This window comes from Clupea harengus, chromosome 6 (genome assembly GCF_900700415.2).
Source record: "Clupea harengus chromosome 6, Ch_v2.0.2, whole genome shotgun sequence".
In the NCBI taxonomy this organism is placed as follows: Eukaryota; Metazoa; Chordata; class Actinopteri; order Clupeiformes; family Clupeidae; genus Clupea; species Clupea harengus.
This window is the reverse complement of record NC_045157.1, coordinates 25732855-25750733: the sequence shown is the minus strand read 5'-3', so window position 1 is coordinate 25750733 and position 17879 is coordinate 25732855. Positions and strand designations below refer to the sequence as shown.

General features: G+C 40.8%; 1 protein-coding gene across 5 annotated transcripts in view; it reads right to left on the bottom strand.

Annotated features, from left to right (window-relative positions):
- The window catches only part of phf21aa (PHD finger protein 21Aa), a 49001-nt gene extending 32667 nt beyond the window's left edge, over positions 1-16334 (bottom strand). Inside the window, exons 1-5 of one of the 5 annotated variants that reach the window (XM_031569562.2) lie at positions 15986-16334; positions 12132-12188; positions 10479-10586; positions 7772-7804; positions 7339-7404 (exon numbers count right to left, since the gene is read on the bottom strand). In XM_031569562.2, the coding sequence (XP_031425422.1) occupies positions 7339-7404; positions 7772-7804; positions 10479-10586; positions 12132-12161 (237 nt within the window). In that variant the 5' untranslated portion in view covers positions 12162-12188; positions 15986-16334. The remainder of the gene's footprint in view (positions 1-7338; positions 7405-7771; positions 7805-10478; positions 10587-12131; positions 12189-15985) is intronic. The other 4 variants (XM_031569558.2, XM_031569560.2, XM_031569561.2 and 1 more) reach the window with 4 other exon arrangements.
- Between the last annotated feature and the right edge of the window lie 1545 nt (positions 16335-17879).

Genomic DNA, 17879 nt, shown 5'->3' with positions numbered 1-17879 from the left:
TCGGATATAAAGAGCTAAACAACAGCATGACAACAGTGAGTGAAATACTGCTTGGGTATGCCTTAGTATTGAACTTCAAGCAGGGCTCACAGAATCGCTAGCCCAACGCCACGGGACAATCAGGGTTTCCTATTGGCTACCAAAATGAAACAACACCCTGGCCGACGGATACACAGTAGGCGCAGAGAGGAGACGAGCTAAATATGTTATTTGCAATTTCAACTGAATAAAGAAATAAATATCTGTATAGCCTGTAAGGTTCAGGCCTTTTATTTGCTTTAGTTTGTTGTGTTAACATTTATGTGACTTGTTTTTCTGTTATTGGTTTATGTTAATTATGCTAAGGCACCACAAAGCAATTACGCTTATAAAATAGACCACCTGAAAGAAACTAGGTTTAAAGTTCTAGTGAAGTGCTTCAAGTGGAATCTGTGACTTGGCCATATATCTGAATGTAAGTCAGCAGTTTACCTGCTCCCCATATTGGTGTCCTCCAGACTCTCCTGGGGATAGCTATAGCTTTAGCACAGGCCTACCTCATCCCCTCCCCTTAACACCCACCCACACCCACACACACACACACACACACACACACACACACACACACACACACACACACACACACACACACACACACACACACACAGATTACTTTCAGGCCAGCAAGTTTTCCATCAACAGGCCAAAAGTCGGCAGGAGGTAAGAACTCCACCAAGTACCGTTTGAATTATTGAGAGCGTAGTGCTTCTGCAGCACCCCTAACCTCACAGGCTCCCCTCTCCACACAGAGGCCACACACAACATTCCTTGCTGAACAATGGATCTTTCAGAAGTTGTTCCTATTTCCCTCCTCCTGTGGATCACGGTCACCACTTGTGTCTTTGTACTCAGTTATTTTCCCTTAGCTCTGATTAGGGAGGCAGATGGTAGAATACAAATGTGATTTCACTTGCACAATCTGACAAAATAATTGAAACATATGGGCCAAAAACATTACTTGCCACAAAAGTATATATCTGCAACATACATAAACATAAACTCATTTGAAATGACTTCAAGGAGCAGGAGTTAACAGGTGAATATTATGTGTATATACAGTATGTTACGTAAACACATGTAACAACACAAATCAGCTGGCTGTGGGATACAAACCTATAAAACTATACAGATTACTGGTCCTTAATATCCTTGCTTCATCATAACTTTGCCACAACCTAATGATGTATTAAATACTGTCAATAGAACACTGGGATAGATAGAATACTGCTGTTTAACATGGAGGTGTGCCTGAGGTCAACATAAATAAAAACTCACAACTGTGTTTAAACACATTGCCAATCTTACACAAGAAGGAGACATTCTTACAGACCAAACTGACAAACCAGGGGTGTGTTGTGTGTCATGCTTCTGACATTTGGTGTCATTTACTTTGCAAGTGTCAGCTGTGGGTAGAATCACATAAGGAGAGGGATTGTGGCAACTCATCTGGGTCACACAGGGGTGATCCTTGCTGTCAAGATATGAATTCCACTTGAAAAATTAAACATACATCAAAATGGAACCTGGTCAAGCAGAATCTGCCCTCCCATACACAGCCAACAGGAGGCACCTTTGAGTATTCTTCATCAATTCCCAATATCTGCTGATTTTCTTTACCTCCCACACTTCATAACACTTCCCTTCCTGGGCTTGCAGATGGCTCCACTTCCAATGGCAGCCTCCCCCATAGCTGCACTGGTCCTGCCCCTCCCCCAGCCCTTCCTGCCTGCCACTCTTGAGTGTCTGGGTCTGGGAGCCGGGGCAGCAGAGGGCCGCGGTGCACCAGCGCAGAAGACTAGAGCTGACATCCTGACACCGAGAGGCACTGGGCCGGACAGAAGCACACTTCCCCTGCCTTACAGCCTTTGAATGGAGATGGCCTAGCCCTATTGACACAACTAAAGGAACAGCTGAGTGACAAGGGTTAGCAATATATACCACACGTACGCATGCACGCATACATGCGCACGTACGCATGCACACACACACACACACACACACACACACACACACACACACACACACACACACACACACACACACACACACACACACACACACACACACACACACACACACACACACTGCTATTTTTAAGATTTGCTACAGTGGAGAGTGGATTAAAATGAGCTGATGATTTAGTATGCATTGTTTTATAATCCTTGCATCTACACTTGGGAGTCTACAGCAGGTCATACTGCATCAGTAGCAATGTTATTGTGGTGAAAGTATCCAGTCCCTTCACACACATCTCTCAAAGACATAGTGCTGAGGAGTCAGATAAGGAGTAGGGGAGGACTGCTTTTTGTTGTTGTTATACGCTTTCACCATCTTAGATAGGTGGACTATGTCTGTCCTAATCTTGTGATGCACAAGATGGCAACACACTCCACCATAATATTATGATATTTGGTCAAGATAATTTTGTCGAATCATGGAATTCAAAACTTTTTGAAGTAATGTAGAAAGTAGCCTTTATTTTACGAGATCAAATAATCCAAAAGATCACAAATTGAACCGGCACTCTGGAATTTGTAGTGCTTCCACAGCTTCTGACAGGGAGTGGTAACGTGAGAACACAGGGATGGGTGCCAACACCAGCCTCTTCAGGAAGGGATGCAGGTGTTGGGGTGACTGGGGTGACTGGGGGGGAGGGGAGGGGAGGGCGCTGTATGAATACACTCCTGTACACAGCACTAGTACAGGTGGCACCGCCAAAATGCACAAAATTGGGATAGTAAAAATGTTTCTGTCCAGCAGCTCCCTGCTCACACACAAGGACTCTGATCTGGCTCCAGACAGCAGCCACTTGGCCAACCACCCTGAAGGACCGTCATCTTCCCCTCCCCCGAGGACAAGCACAGAAACAACCATAATCTCATATGAAGCCACGAGTATCAATCCTCACATTTCCAACTCCTGCACTGTAAGAAAGCATTCCTCAGAGTCCTTGGTCTGAGCACAGATAAGATTAGGTCAACTTAGACAAATAGCTGGACATCAATTATCAAATAATCAAGCAGTTAGGCTAATACTTAAGCAAAACTCTCTTAGCACAATGGATACTGTCTATAATTATTACAAAATATCCTTTTAAATATCACTTAGACCAAAAGCACACGCAACAGTATGTGCACAGCCTAGTGGCTACTCCTCACTGCTTGCATACTGCACTAAATTGAGTTGAGTTGATGGTCAAACTCATTCAGGTGCCACTGAGCGTGGAGGTAGGTTTAGCTGCCCAGTCTGCACCCAGGCTTTTTAAAGAGTACTGACAGAAAGGAAATGACCCTTTGAGTAACTTTAGCGACAGGTCAATGAGAGTGAAACAGGGTTGCAGCTACCACATGGAGGTTTCAGTTCAGTATCCCACAGATGCCACCAAAGAATTTTTAGACATATGCTCAGGAAAACAACAAATATATATATTCATATGCACTCCACAATTAGGGGATTTACCGTCCATATTTTTTCATTGAATGAAGGCTTCTGTAGACTTCTGTGCTCCACATTTTGCTAAGAATCAGAACATTTTTTGAGCATAGTCTCTAGTAACCTTGATGAAGGTGAAAGCACAGTCTAAAGTAGGATTAAGAAGAGGCCGTGCTCACAGTACAATGCACTTCTGCAGTCACCAACACAACAAAAAGAGGGGAAAATCCATATGAAATTGATGAGTAGAGGACGGCGCTTCTCTGTCTTCGAATCAGCGTTGAGTAGAGTCAACAGCCTCCAGGGAAAGGGTGCATGCAGGTGGGTGTGTTCATTAACACAGAGTGACAGGTTTTTAGTGGGCGTGTTTTCCACTACAGAGCAGAGAGAAGCCTAGGTGTCATTACGCCTCCTGGGGGACGGTTCAGACTGAACAAATATATTCAAAGACAATCCATTTGGATTCAGACACTTGCCTGTGACCATGGTCAGGATGGATGGTATTGTTTTGCTTTGACAAGAACTCACCACTAGCAAGGGAATTCTCTGGAGACTTCTGCTAAATTAACAATTACTACTATTAACTACAATGAACTATAAGATTATTCTGAGAAACATTGCAACATGCAAAATGGCACATATTGTGAGCAGACAATGAAACACTGGATATCCACCTACTTATCCATTAATTAATCAATTGCATGTCTGAATCATGAATCATAGTGAAAACAGCGGAAATAAATATGAACTAAGAAATATGAAAAGTAGAATCCTCCACATGTAAGAATAGTTGCATTTAAAATTGTACATGCTGACAAAAGTCAACTTAAAAACTTGAATAGCCACTTCAAAACTTGCAAGTCTCTCCTGATAGTCTTATGGCTTATTTGCTGACATTGCGTGACTAACACACACCTAATATAGCAAGAGATCTGTCTACCGTGTCAAGTGGCACAATTAAAACACATGGCTTCATTAAACTTGCAACCAGACAGAAAAAGGTTATTTTTGAGGGTAATTATTTCAGGTTTTTGAGGTAATATGTACATCTAAATAAGTACTATGACTTACAAAGTTTCACTGAGACGAACCTCACTTTCTTTCCATTCCAAAGTCATCACTAAATACATTGAATCATTCAATACACCACCACTGGGGCTTATAGCAGTGACATTACAGATTTGTTTGGTCAGAGAGGTTTTTTTTTTTCCTACAATGATTTGACAAAATAGAATGACATCAGGACAGCAGGAATGTGAGCAAAACTGGCCAAACCAATTTTATTTGTATTTATATTCCATGATGTCGATGCGGTTAAACACCTGACTACAAGTTTAAGTTTAGGCTACTTACTACCACTTGCTATTTTATGCTAATACTAATTATTAGACTTTCCACCCTTTTCCATTCTCACTATATGTTAAGTTTTTGTTTGTCTTGATCTTGACCATCTTGGCTTGGTCTCGACTAACATGGTCTTGACTAGAATACTGCCCTTTAACATGCAACTGACACCTCATCCAGCAACACTTGAACAAAACATCTTTAAAATTTCATGGGTATTTCAGCAGGAGCTGTCTGTGACCCCACACTCTACACCAGACACACTTCTTCAAAACTGATATCAATCTTTGTCGATAACCCTGCTCTGGAATAAATAAGAACATGGCACCACTCCCTTCTCCCCCATGCCCTTGGGCAGGATCTCATTTCTTTTCTGTAACGCCTGAGCACTACTTACTACCGAGTCACATTCAAACTATGATTTGTCAGATAAGAAGTCCAGCTTTTGAAGATTTCTTTAATGAGGCAAAAGGCGGTCACTCAAAAGCAAGAAGAGTTTTAGAGAGAGCAGTAGGTCCAGACCTAACCTCTGATCAAAAAGCACAAATTCAAAGTGCTGTGTCATGGCTAATGGTACAGAGGTAAGGCTTTGCGTAAGCTTATTGAGCTTGAACTCTCATATATCACATACCACATTTTCACAGAAATGTTTCCTACGCAGAGCTGCCTGACAGAAGATTGCTATCCCCTGCAGCTGGGCATGTCATTAGATCAAGATGGAAGCTACACTGTGCCAACTCATACTTTCATTTGAAGGAGTGCTAATGACTGCAAAAAATGATTGCACTAAACTAGGGAAAGTGTTTTTGCTAATGTGTTTTAAAACACCATGCCTGAGTATTTTTCACTTAATTTCTATGTAGCAAGCATTTATCTCCATGGAAATCGGGTAATTTGCAGAAGCCCATCACAGAACACTGAAAAAAACCAGTAGGGAAACCACAGCACTGCAGGCTAAGGGAGCCGCTAGGGATAAAATCAGAAATAAATATACCAAACACCTGTGTGGAAAAACACTCTGACCAGTTGCCTGGGGGGCAGATGGGTAAGGTGAGGGGGGGTTGGTCATTATGTGCACACGTACGAGAAGAATTAGAAAAACATCCTCCCACATGCATTTGAGGCTAAATCAAATTGAATTCTGGCATAAGAGTGATACACAGATCATGCTTAGGGCACATGTTTAAGGGATCAAATCCTGGTGTTCCTTCTTCAGCAGCCGTTTGGCAGTTAAAGCTCCTTGTGGGGAGTAGGGGAGTAAAAGAGAAAGAGAGGGGAGAGGGTCTGGCAGTATCAATTATCTTTGCACACAAAGCCTGAGTGAGAAAGCTTTCTGCGTGCACTGCAAACAATATTACATTACACAGCCTGCCTCAGTGGAAGAGCAGACTGCATTTGCCTTCTCAAGACTAATACAACTCACTGAAAAGAACAGAAAGGGGTAAAAATGGCACTTCAATTAAGCTCTGACAAAGGCTCCAAGCACAGCCAAGCCGCCACCTCAATTCTTCTTCTTTTAGAAGCAAATATGGGTCCTTTTTTCACCTCCTGAAGCAGCAATAAAAGTTGACGTTTTAAAAAGCTCTTTGGCGGAGTGAACAAAGGGCCTCTGTGAGTGGCCGATCGATATGTGACAGGTGAGGCCTTTCTAAAGACATCATCCCTATGCATCTACAGGGGAAATTGGACCCTGGGGAGATGGAATATAATGCTCAACAGGCTTCCTTAGCAAGCTGTGTGACTCAATCTTGTCCCAATCAAAGGTCGCTATAAAGAACAACACAGCCATGGGATCTTATTTAAAGGCTGCAAAGGACTTACAAATCAAAACGGTTTCTTAAAGCAGCAATTCCCAAATGAATTAATTTCTGAAAATAAATGTATAATAAACAGGTGTGGTTTTGAGTATATGGATGTGAATGAGAGTAGACTGAATGTAAAGAAGCAAAACTTTTTTCACCATTAATTCTACACAACATTGTTTGTTGAAGGTTGTCCATATGCATTGGTGTAGTAGCTAGCTATGCTCTCCAAAATCCTCAGCAGAAATACCATCTGACTAAAGCAACACTACAAACTTGCATAAATAATCAATATAAGCACCAATCCTTCTTCCCATTTTAAAGTGCTCAAGGCTAGAGCTCTTGCCCCAACAACAGCAAGCGAAGAAAAACTAGTGGTAACAATTGAGAGTAAATAATCACATCTACTGATACCTATTATGCAACTCCACAAGGGGCAAGATGCATCATAAACCTGTCACCCAGGACAACATATAGAAATACATCATTAGAGAGCCTTAGCAACTGTATATGATTGAACTGTATTCTCATGCTGTTTTATTCGCTCAATATGATTGTGATGCCTTCCTCCTATTCCACCACTAGACCATGAGGCCTAATATATGAGCCATGGCTCTGATCCAGTCAACCTGACAGCAGATCCAGTCAAGCTGCTTTTGATTCAGTCAAAGAAGAATAGTTTCAGTAGCATCCATTCTGAATGTTGTTTCTGGCAGCCTACCTGCTTCTCACTCAGAACTGTGATCTTGGCTTGGAGTTCATGGAGCTGCTTCTTCAAATCAGCATTCTACAAAGAAAAGGAGCAAAATCATAACTGCTGATTTTCCCCCATACAACCTTTGAGCAGCTGAAGAAAGTGTGAGGAATGTGGCCCTTTTATGTGAGACACAGAATGTGTGCGAGAGAGAACTGTACACAAGTTGAAATATATAAAGTGACACCGGAAAGGGTTGAATTCTACGGTGTTGGAGAGCTTTGATTATTTTAGATAGAGCAGAGCACTGCACAAGTCCACACACTAGTTCTTGTGGGACAGGGAAGTAAGGGTCAGTCTGTGCGGCGAGCTGGAGAGACTAAAGCAGTGAGTCATCACTGCTCAGTTGGCACAACTGCAATGCAAGGAGAGAAACACAACATGAAACGATTTGCCCTACCTGTGGATCCTGCTTCATTTGGGCCACAAGTTTCTACAGAGACAAAAAAGGAGAAGTGTTACTGCACATCGTGAATATTCAACTGCACTTGACACTGATGAGCCCACCAAACATACACAGAATATGGATTTGCATGCACAAAGCCAACACAGTTACTCGTCTTGCCCTGCCTTGTGTCATTGCATTATTAGTCATTCCTTTCACAATAGCATGTCTGCCACAATGTCCTATTTGGCCCTAGCTCTTTACAGTGCATCAAGAGATGATGGAGACAGGCAGGGCGAAAACAAACCACTCCTGTAAATAACTCAGAATGAGGTTAAAGGGAAGGAAATTCTGACTCATTTGTGATGCTGTCAGTGGGAGAGCCAGAATGGCTCCACACTACTGCTGCTGCTGCTGCCTCTGTCCCCTGTCCCTCGAACAGACTCATACAGTGGCACAGTAGTCAAGCACAGTGGGAGACTGGAGGGCAGAGTGAAAGCTCATTGATTTTGTGCTGCAGTGGAGTGTCTTGTCTAAACATGGGCACTTTAGACATTCTTGTTGTTTCCATGGTTTCATCTCCTCCATTGCAGCGCAGCTTTCTTTATCTTACATGATCTGAACAGTCTCCTCTTTTGAGTGTTGTGAAGTCCACAATCTCTACCCGCTAGTTACTCCCGTGAAAATGGAATTAATCTGCCAAGTTATTAAGGCTGATCAGGTCAGTCTTGTTCATGTTACCATGGTTACAAAGCAATCACATATGCAGTTTATGAAAGGACAAGAAATACAATAAGGTAGTCAGCAACACAAATAAAGATTGAAAGGTTATGGTAATGTTTGGTTTTCTGTTAAGTTTTCCAAACAGTACTTTAGGTTATATTTTGATTTCTCAAAAAATATTAATCATTAATCATTATTAAACCTTGATAAGCTGATCTTCTAAAACATATTTATAGCGGACAGGGGGGGAACATATTAATGGATGGTTTCTATGTCTGATTTGTGTTTTATATTTACATAAGATGCAAGGCCCCTTTATCCAAGATAACAGGGATCCACTCCACACATCAAGTGAACCTATGGTATCTACTATGCACTTCTTGCTGTTAGTGCAGTGGCCTCTAGAGGCACCTGGCTGTACTGCAGATAGGAAGGGCAGCCCATCCCCCAGGCTAAGCCTTGGGGGAAGAAGAAGGTACACATACAATTAGATGTGACACATTCTGTAAGACAAGCCCTTAGTGTTTCTGAATGTGACCAACCGACTGAAAGTTTAGTGACTGTCTGCATGATCTGTGAAGAGGTAGATGTTGTGTGACAAGGGGAAATATATTTCAAACGTTATGTTCTCATACAGGCAGACAATAAGCCTTCCCCCCCCCAAATATCTTTCAAGACAAAAAAGACATTAACACATTTTGAACATGGAGTCCTGGAGTAGGTTTCAAACAAGCATTAAAAAGAACACCCACTATTGCACAGTGAACCTTATAAGACTAGGCATAGCTATCATTAGCATCTGCTAGCCTGGGAAGCTTCATTCATACATTCATGTAGAACTTTGACTGGTTTAGCTTTTCACATTTTCTGACTTGGGTAGAACCAGATGGTAGGCGTCATCCACAAAACATCAAACAGCCACAGCGATAGACAGCACAAATAATGACTCAAACTAGTTCAGCTTAAAGACAGACTGCTGGTCTCTACAGTTCCCATATTTCCACACTGGAAACTATCACCCAACATTCTGACATGCAGGCAGAAAAATACAGCACGGTAGGTACTTTTTTTAACATCCAGTGGGATACCAATGGTAATGCTGGTAACATTTTAGCTGCTGTATCATATATAGTTTAATTTTAAAATCTTCATCATTCTAAATGAGGTAGCATATGTTATGTTAGGAAATTACAATGCCTGAGCACCATTCAAGATATGACCATTTTAATCTTTAGAATTACAATGCACCCTACAGGTTTCTGGCAGATACATTCTTTGAAGACCGTGATTCAAAAGTGACTTCAAAAGGAGTTGGCGTATTCTGGGCTTTAGACAAGTTTTGCCGATAAAATACTAGGGAGTACACTGGATGGAGTTCTTACACTGAACACAAGTTTAAATGCGTTTAAATGTTCAGCACACAAATTTGGTGTCAATCAACAGTTCAAGACCTTCTGAGTGTATATAAAGCCACATGTATTTTCAGATTTGACAAATGTGTGGAGATAATCACTGAAGACTGGCATATACAAAGCAAAGAGCTTCAGAGGGTGGAAAAGAAATGTGTCAGCTTTGATGATGAATTCTGGTGCCATAGTCACTGAGAATGACACTCCCCCGACTGCAGGGATATAAGTCTTATGTCACTTTTAGAAATGATGGGGATATGTAATGGTAGAGGGAGAACACTGACAATTCTGGCGCATCTGAAGTACCTCAAAGTAGTAGAGAAATCAAGTGGGTTTTACTTTGTAAATGGGAAGAATTAGAATCATGCTTTGAGTATTGTTATTTCTAAATACTTACGACATTACAACATTTCTATACCTTGTTTGAGAGGATTAATTACCTATTGTACAGCCAAAGACAGGCAGGGAAGATGACAATGGTGACAATGTTTGTTATCCATTAAAACACATTTATACATATGTGCCTTTGTGATAATATCCTGAAGTAAATTGCTTCTGATGGGAAAAGTGGTTTGGATTGAAAGCAATACCTGATGGACCTGTATTTCCACTTTGAGCGCCTCCTGGAGGTTCTGTAATTCCATCATCGATCCCTTCTGTGGGCAGCTCAGTCTTGGACAGCTCTCAGCCTGTTGAGCCAGTGAGCAAAAGAGAAAGAGGGCCAATTTATTTCATCTCATTTCTTTATTCGATACAGAATAACTTGCTTTTGTGCTCACAGTGACAACTTAAATAATGGTCACTATAAATAAGCCAGAATGCAGTAGTAAAAGGGGAACCTCTTATCAATTCAGTGGCATAACATTACTCTCAATATTACTGGAAGAAGGGCAGGGCAGACTCCATCTGTGACTGCATCCACACACGCAGCCATTTGTGTGATGATGATATATGATAGAGGCTGCCTTTCTGTGCTTCACCAACCAGACGTTCATCCATCTCATATCTGAGCTGCTCAGTGTGTGTGCGTGAACGTGTGGAGGGGGCTGTGTATGATGTATGGCTGCTGATTGTCAGTCCAACCTGGGCCTTCTATGTCAGCACATCTGCTGGGCTGCTGCCTGCCATTACTGAGGCAACTGCTCTTCTTTTTACTGTTGCCATTAGCGATACCCACAGAATAGGCACCTTATGTAGCCAACTTTACTTAAGGTAGAATTCTAGTACAGTATATCCAGATGTGGTAATTTGTGATATGATGTACTGTGTGGTCACATTTAATATACTACTACTAACAACAACAATAATAATAATTATAATAATAGCAATAACTTGTATAACATTACCATTATCATAGTTTTAATAATCCATATGTGAGTATGTGCTAGGATCCTAAACAAAGGAAAGACCAGTGCAGAAGCATCATACACCCTTTTCAGTATTGGAACCTGTAGAAGCAGCTAGGTTACATTAAAGACAGTTGATATTTGTCCAAGTCTTTTTTGAAGAGTGAATTTTATTTCTATTATTTATTTTTTATTTCAAACTTTTAAAGTGAATTTTAATCCTACTAGTAGCCCTACTTGTGACCAAACGTTAAGAATCACGTAGACCACTCTCTTTTACACCCAAGTCTGAAACATACTGACCACTCTCTTTTACACCCAAGTCTGAAACACTGACCACTCTCTTTTACGCCCGACTCTGAAACATACTGACCACTCTCTTTTACACCCTACGCTGAAACATACTGACCACATAGTTCACTAACTGGTGTGGTAGCTGTTGACGGTGTATAAAGAGTTGCTGAAATAGGTACTTTTTTTAGGCTGCTGTAAAAGTTAATTAATATCTTATAATCTTAATAATATAAATGCCTTTTCAGAACATCATAGCTATCTGGATTAGCCTTATTTCACCTATGTTTGTCACCTCCATCTAACAGAAATGAACCCCTTACTATAACCTTATTGGACCAGTGCCTCTTTACTCCATGATGACCTGCTGACAAAAAGCTAACTTTGGCGAGAGTGAAATACATAAAAAAATAAGTGCCATGTTTCATAACAAAAATATTACATAGAACTAGAGCAGAAAAAAAAATCCCCTTTCCCCACTTGAATACCCAAGATCAGGAGGATGAAGACGACTTAAAGGATTAAAAGGCTAATAAACTAATTTGATCTTGAGATTAATACCCCCAACCATCACCTACCCCCCTGGGAGGGATGACCACACCTCACCTTCACTGCGTCTCCTGTTTTGAACACCATCCAACTTGCAGTGAGGGGGTTCTGGGGCTGTAACACAAGAGCAAAGGGCCCAAGTCAGACTTACTGCTGAGAGCATCTCCACTCTCTAACGATCCAGCAGACAGGCACCCAGCAGCACTGACAGGTCGAAGCGTGGGCCTGCCTGCCTGCCTCCCTCCCTCACACACACACACAGAGAGCACGAAGGGGCGACAGATTAACTGGATACTTTTCCTGCCACTCCTGATGAAGTTGTTGCACTCGTCCTCTGGCTCCCTCGCGTACTCACTTACTCAGCTGGTAAATTTAGCACAAACAGTTTATCTTTGTATCTCCATCTTTCTGCCTGGTGCACATTTATTTTCTCTCTCTACACTGACACACTGTTAATGCCTTCCTATCTTACTCCCTTGGTTCTTAATTGGCAATCTTTCACTCGGCCTTGCTTTCACCCCCACAAGTACTCTCTCTCTCTCGCCCTGCCTAAATGTGAGAGTTCAGCCCAGGTCCAAGCAGTCATATCTGAACAGTCCAGGATTAGAATGAAACGTAAGGGGTTTCCACATAAAGGTCTTTCTTTCCCTCTTTAATGTGTTTTTTCTTAAAAGGCTTCGCTCCTTCTTGAGGAGGGTTTGTCAAAGGACTTTATGCACAACAGACTGAACTGCATGTTCATGCATGTTACAAGTATTCCACAGTTTCATGAGAACTTATTTGACATTCACATATTTTCTTGAAGATTTGAAATTCAAACAAAAGCTCAGATAGAACATACTGTCACATCAAATGCAAATTCCAAATTAAGATCTAGAACTTAATGAGCTAGAGTTGCTCTCCTTGAAAGCAAATATAAAAGGCATCACCAATTCTGTGATGGTTGTGGCTAAGAGTACACACATTCTAGACCACTGATTTAAGGAGGACAAGATAACATAAAAACTGATTGCATTCACTTCTGGTGTCATGAGAAGAGGAGAGCAGGAGCAATGCACAGAGCATCTGCTAACAGTGGTGGCAGGCAAACACCAAATAACAATACTGAATTGTCTTTGCCTTCCGAGATAAGGCAATTAATAAACAGTGAAAACTGTGAGAAGAAAGCCGGCGAATAGAGGCAGTGTTACAGCCGCTGAGCCGTCCCATTGATTTCCGGCCAGGGCCTAGTGCCAGGAGGACAATAATAACATTGGGGCCATTACACAGACTCACCACCTGGCTACATCAACTGGTATCCTTTCTCTTTCACACACACTTACAGTCACACCTTTTTATGTCCTCCTCGTCTCTCTCCCTCTCTCTCTCTCTCTCTCTCCCTCTCTCTCCTGGCTGCTGTGCAAAACTGGCTGGCTGACGAGCAGAAACATGGATTGGCTGTAGGTACTTCTATATCCCACTCTGTTTGGTGCTTGCATTAAAACAAAGTCCTTGATCATCACAGACAATCAAGTTGGCCTGACGATGCTCGTGACATCATATAAAACAACGTAACAATGTATAAAAAAATATTTTTCATTTCACTGTTCTCGGTAAGGATTCCGTTCTCTGGAAGGATGTGTGGGCAATCCAACACACTTTGATGCTGCTGAAGCAGTTCACCAAACACCCTTTTCAGAGAGTGCCATCCTCTTCCATGCCAAACAGTGTGAAATATGTGATGCATGGTCTGTCACCCCATTCCAATGACTTCCTCTGAACCACACACAGGCCTACATTCTATTCCTGACTAAATTGTCCTGCCGGTTTTGAATATTCAACAGTGCCATTTTCAAGTTACAGTTTGGTACAGTATCAGAACACATAAGATGCACTAAACCTCATTCGCCAATAGGCAAATGTTAGAAAATATATAAATATCACCATACAGAATGAATGCAGAGGTCAATTAGTCAATCAGCCTCGACCGCATTTGTATAGTTGGACATAAGAATTATAGAGCCCTCTCAGACTTTGAGAAATGCCAAGGATGATGAACAAGGACTAACCCATAAAAGAATAATATGATTAAATGAAGGGTATTGTATCGATGCATGGGCATCCTGTAAAGTAACAATACTTTTTTATTATTTCTCCACATTCTTCCTTCATCCTAAAATTACAACAGCTCACAAACATAGCTAAAATAGCATGGCAAGGTCACCAGTAAAGTAAGATGGGGAGAACCTTCTGTTTGGAGGCGGTACAAGTGCTCAAGTGAAGGGTAGTCCACCGCTCGAGACAATCATACTGTTGTTGAGACAAAGTTTAGAACCCACCCCCATTATCTTTCTGTCCCGTTTAATGGACATATAGGCTACTGGACTATGATGTTCAACAACTATACAATTTGTTACGGCTTAAAGTGGTGCAAACTTAAAAGATGTCTTACAGATATAGGGTAGTTTGTGGAGCATAAAAATGTGAGCTCCACCATTTATTTTAGGCAATTCAGAGACTTACTGTATATACATAAATGTTTATCGTTTAATGGTGTAGACGATGAGGAAATGACATGGAGTTGGCCATTATAAATCATTCCTACTGAATCTACATTGACACAGTGGGGGAGTTTTTTGTAACACAAATATCAGTGGATCATACTCACAAAAGACTAAAACAGCAGCGAGAAAGAACGAAGAGTGAAAAGAGTCTATTTCACAGAAATGAGGTTCACAGTGGCATACTCAATTGCCAATCCAAAGTAATACGTACAGGTAATAGGTGTTGCCTCATCTATGCCCCGCAACACCACCAGGCACTTAATTTCTACTTGTGATAGGCTACAAAAAACGTGAACAAACCATTGATTATAGGCCATTCGATAACTACAGGCATATCTAGGATGGTAGTGAACAACACCGAACATTAACCATTTACAATTTATGATATGAAAAAAAAAATGTAACGGTTAAAAAGAGAATGAACATTTCTGACTCTCGCAGGTTAAACGTCATCAAAAGCTTCGAAAGTCATCAACGTGCCACCAGTTAGTACAATGCAAACAGGAAATACAGAATAGATTTCTACAGCACCTCCTGTCACTTACACCTAAGAAATCTACTCTCAGCGCGTAGGCCTAAACTCGATTCGGTTATCCTCCGAGCGTGCATGCACTCAGGTAACTGTGTTCACAATGAATTAGAGCAAGTCGATTAGAAACATGCCATGAGTTACTTAGCGTTAGCCTACTCGAAATGATAAAGTTCCTCCATTATCATTTACCTTACCTAAGTTGCCCTCTTTCCTCTCGCTACACGTCTTTCAACAAATAAAGAATCGCCTCACTACCATCTAACTGACCGCTGTGGTACCATAGCCATAAATTAACTTTGAACCAAAACGTCTAGTTTATTTTGTAGGCTACTGCCAAAGAGTTCGTTTCAAATTGCTGGCTAAAATGAAACACTTAGTGGTAGTAGCCTACGAGCAAGTGAGTTGAGGAGCATAGGCTATAGCCTAAATGAATATATGGCAATATGTGGAATTTCTTTTGTTGTATCATAATTTCACAAATAATGATACTGAACAGTTCGTTACACAAGACTGTCACGTTTCTTTTATGCATATTGTATCCTATTTCAAGTCTAACGTGCCTATTGTATAACAGAATCAGCAGCGACTTAGATTCTGCCCCTTTTATGCACTACGCTCGCTACTATCCAATAGCTGTGCAGTTGCAAGATATTGCTCAACTCCTAGAATAAGGTAAATGAACAAAAAAAACCTAGCCTTGCGATTGCACACTATCGTGTGGAATTCCCATACGCAATTTCAAATAACTACACGAATGGTTCTCGAAGCAATGGAAGTTCCGTAATGGAGGACATAAAAGTTCACATAATAATAAAAAGATCCCAAGGTGCACTTACCCTCCTCTGTTTTACTCACTTGAGCAGCAGTCAAACCCTGCTCTCCTCACACAAATTATTTAAATAAATATTTACAAACAGCCCGGTATTTCGCAACCGAATCTCGTCCTAAACATATAAGCCTATTTAAGCTGCATATGTCCAAATACACATCATGGCGCACGACACCGATATAACAAATGGATTTTTAAAATGTCTAAAAAGAGAGAAACTGAGATACAAAACAAGAACTCTTCTTCAATCTCATTCACCCCCAACCATAGCACACTAAATATCAATGCGCACAGGAAGGCAGAAAGAATGGGACAGGAAAAAAATGGAACGCGAAGCTCAAAATACATCATACCACCATCTGTATCATTGGTTAAAATAAAAAATACCATAAATATGATGGTTGTGTAGAGAGAGAGTGGGTGAAATGGAAGGAAAATGTTATTCAAAAGGCGAACTATTTCATTTGACGGTGCGGCGAATTTATTTCACTTTGCCTAAGGAACGGGGGTACTACGCCTCCATTGCCTAGGGAAAAAACCCGGATGTAAACTCGGTGAAACTCATGGCGTGAAGTAACTCAATGCAAGTTGGACCAGGATAGTGCTTTAATTGCGGCTGTCGCACGTTCTGTGGCATTAAAGTGTATTACATGTTAACGTCCTATATCTTAGTCTACAGTGTAGAATATTTAAACCTTTGTCCTGTTGGCGTCAAAGTTACATTTTGAAGGTGAAAATGAGTATCAGCCTGTTCATAAATCTGAGATTGTGGGCATATTTTTGTCATAGACACGCTTACTTAGGCAGATGAACAGTCTCCTCCCAAATAATTCAAATATGAATTAACATTAGTCCATTTTTTTTACATCAAATATAAAATGCTACACGGCAACAAGGTTTTATTTTTCAATTATATCATATTATTAACAACTACACGATAGTCTACCTCAAAACCACAAATATTAAATGAGTTGTACACAGCATCAAATGTCAATAATGCAAAGAAATGATTAGTGTTCTTATCAGGAAGACCAGCTATGAGCCACACATTGCTAGATATATGCTCATATAGTTACCGTACTATTTTTAAGATAATGTTATTCATGTTAACAAACATTGTGACAAAATGTTCACCGCCTACCTAAAACGTATTGGTCAGGCATGTTTGAATGAAGTGTTTTATCTGTGGCATATGCCTGCCACTAAAGGTGGGGAAGACATGGTTGAGCTTCCTCTTGTGATGCTGGATGACACAGCGGGTAAGACATGCACTGTTCTTAGCATATTGTGAAAAGATTCTCTCAAATTAAAACTTCTTACTCATTAAACTCACATTCTATGATAAAATATAGCATGCAGTTTGATTTATGCTATACAGCTGTAAGTTCCATTCCTGATGCCCATTGAAATCTGGAAATGAACATGTTAAGAAGCTAATTGTCTCTCCTGCTCATTCTACACTTTAGTGTTATCTTCCTCACAGACAGAATTCTTGATGTACAATCTAAAATATAACAGATTTACATCTATTTTTTGCAGTCAGTAAGTGCTGCATATTGACAACACTAAAAAAAAATTGCCATAATACTGGCACAATACTATAATACTTATTTGGGTTTTTTTTCAGTAGAGAAGTGAAAATATAAGAAGGTAAGTATAGATGTTGATTTAAAATATGATCTCGGTAGAGACAGGCCTTTCAAATGATTTGCAGACAGCAAAGGTTCCTCCTGATCAGATGGAGCTGGTTAGCACATTCCACTGCCGAGGTACCACAAAAGCAGAAAGGCTTGATCTGTGTTCTCTTGTTACTAAAGACCTTGAAATGCCTTAAGTCATTTTGAACCTCACTGTGTTGTATTTCAACTTGTTATAGAAAGGACATGAATTCAGCTACAGAA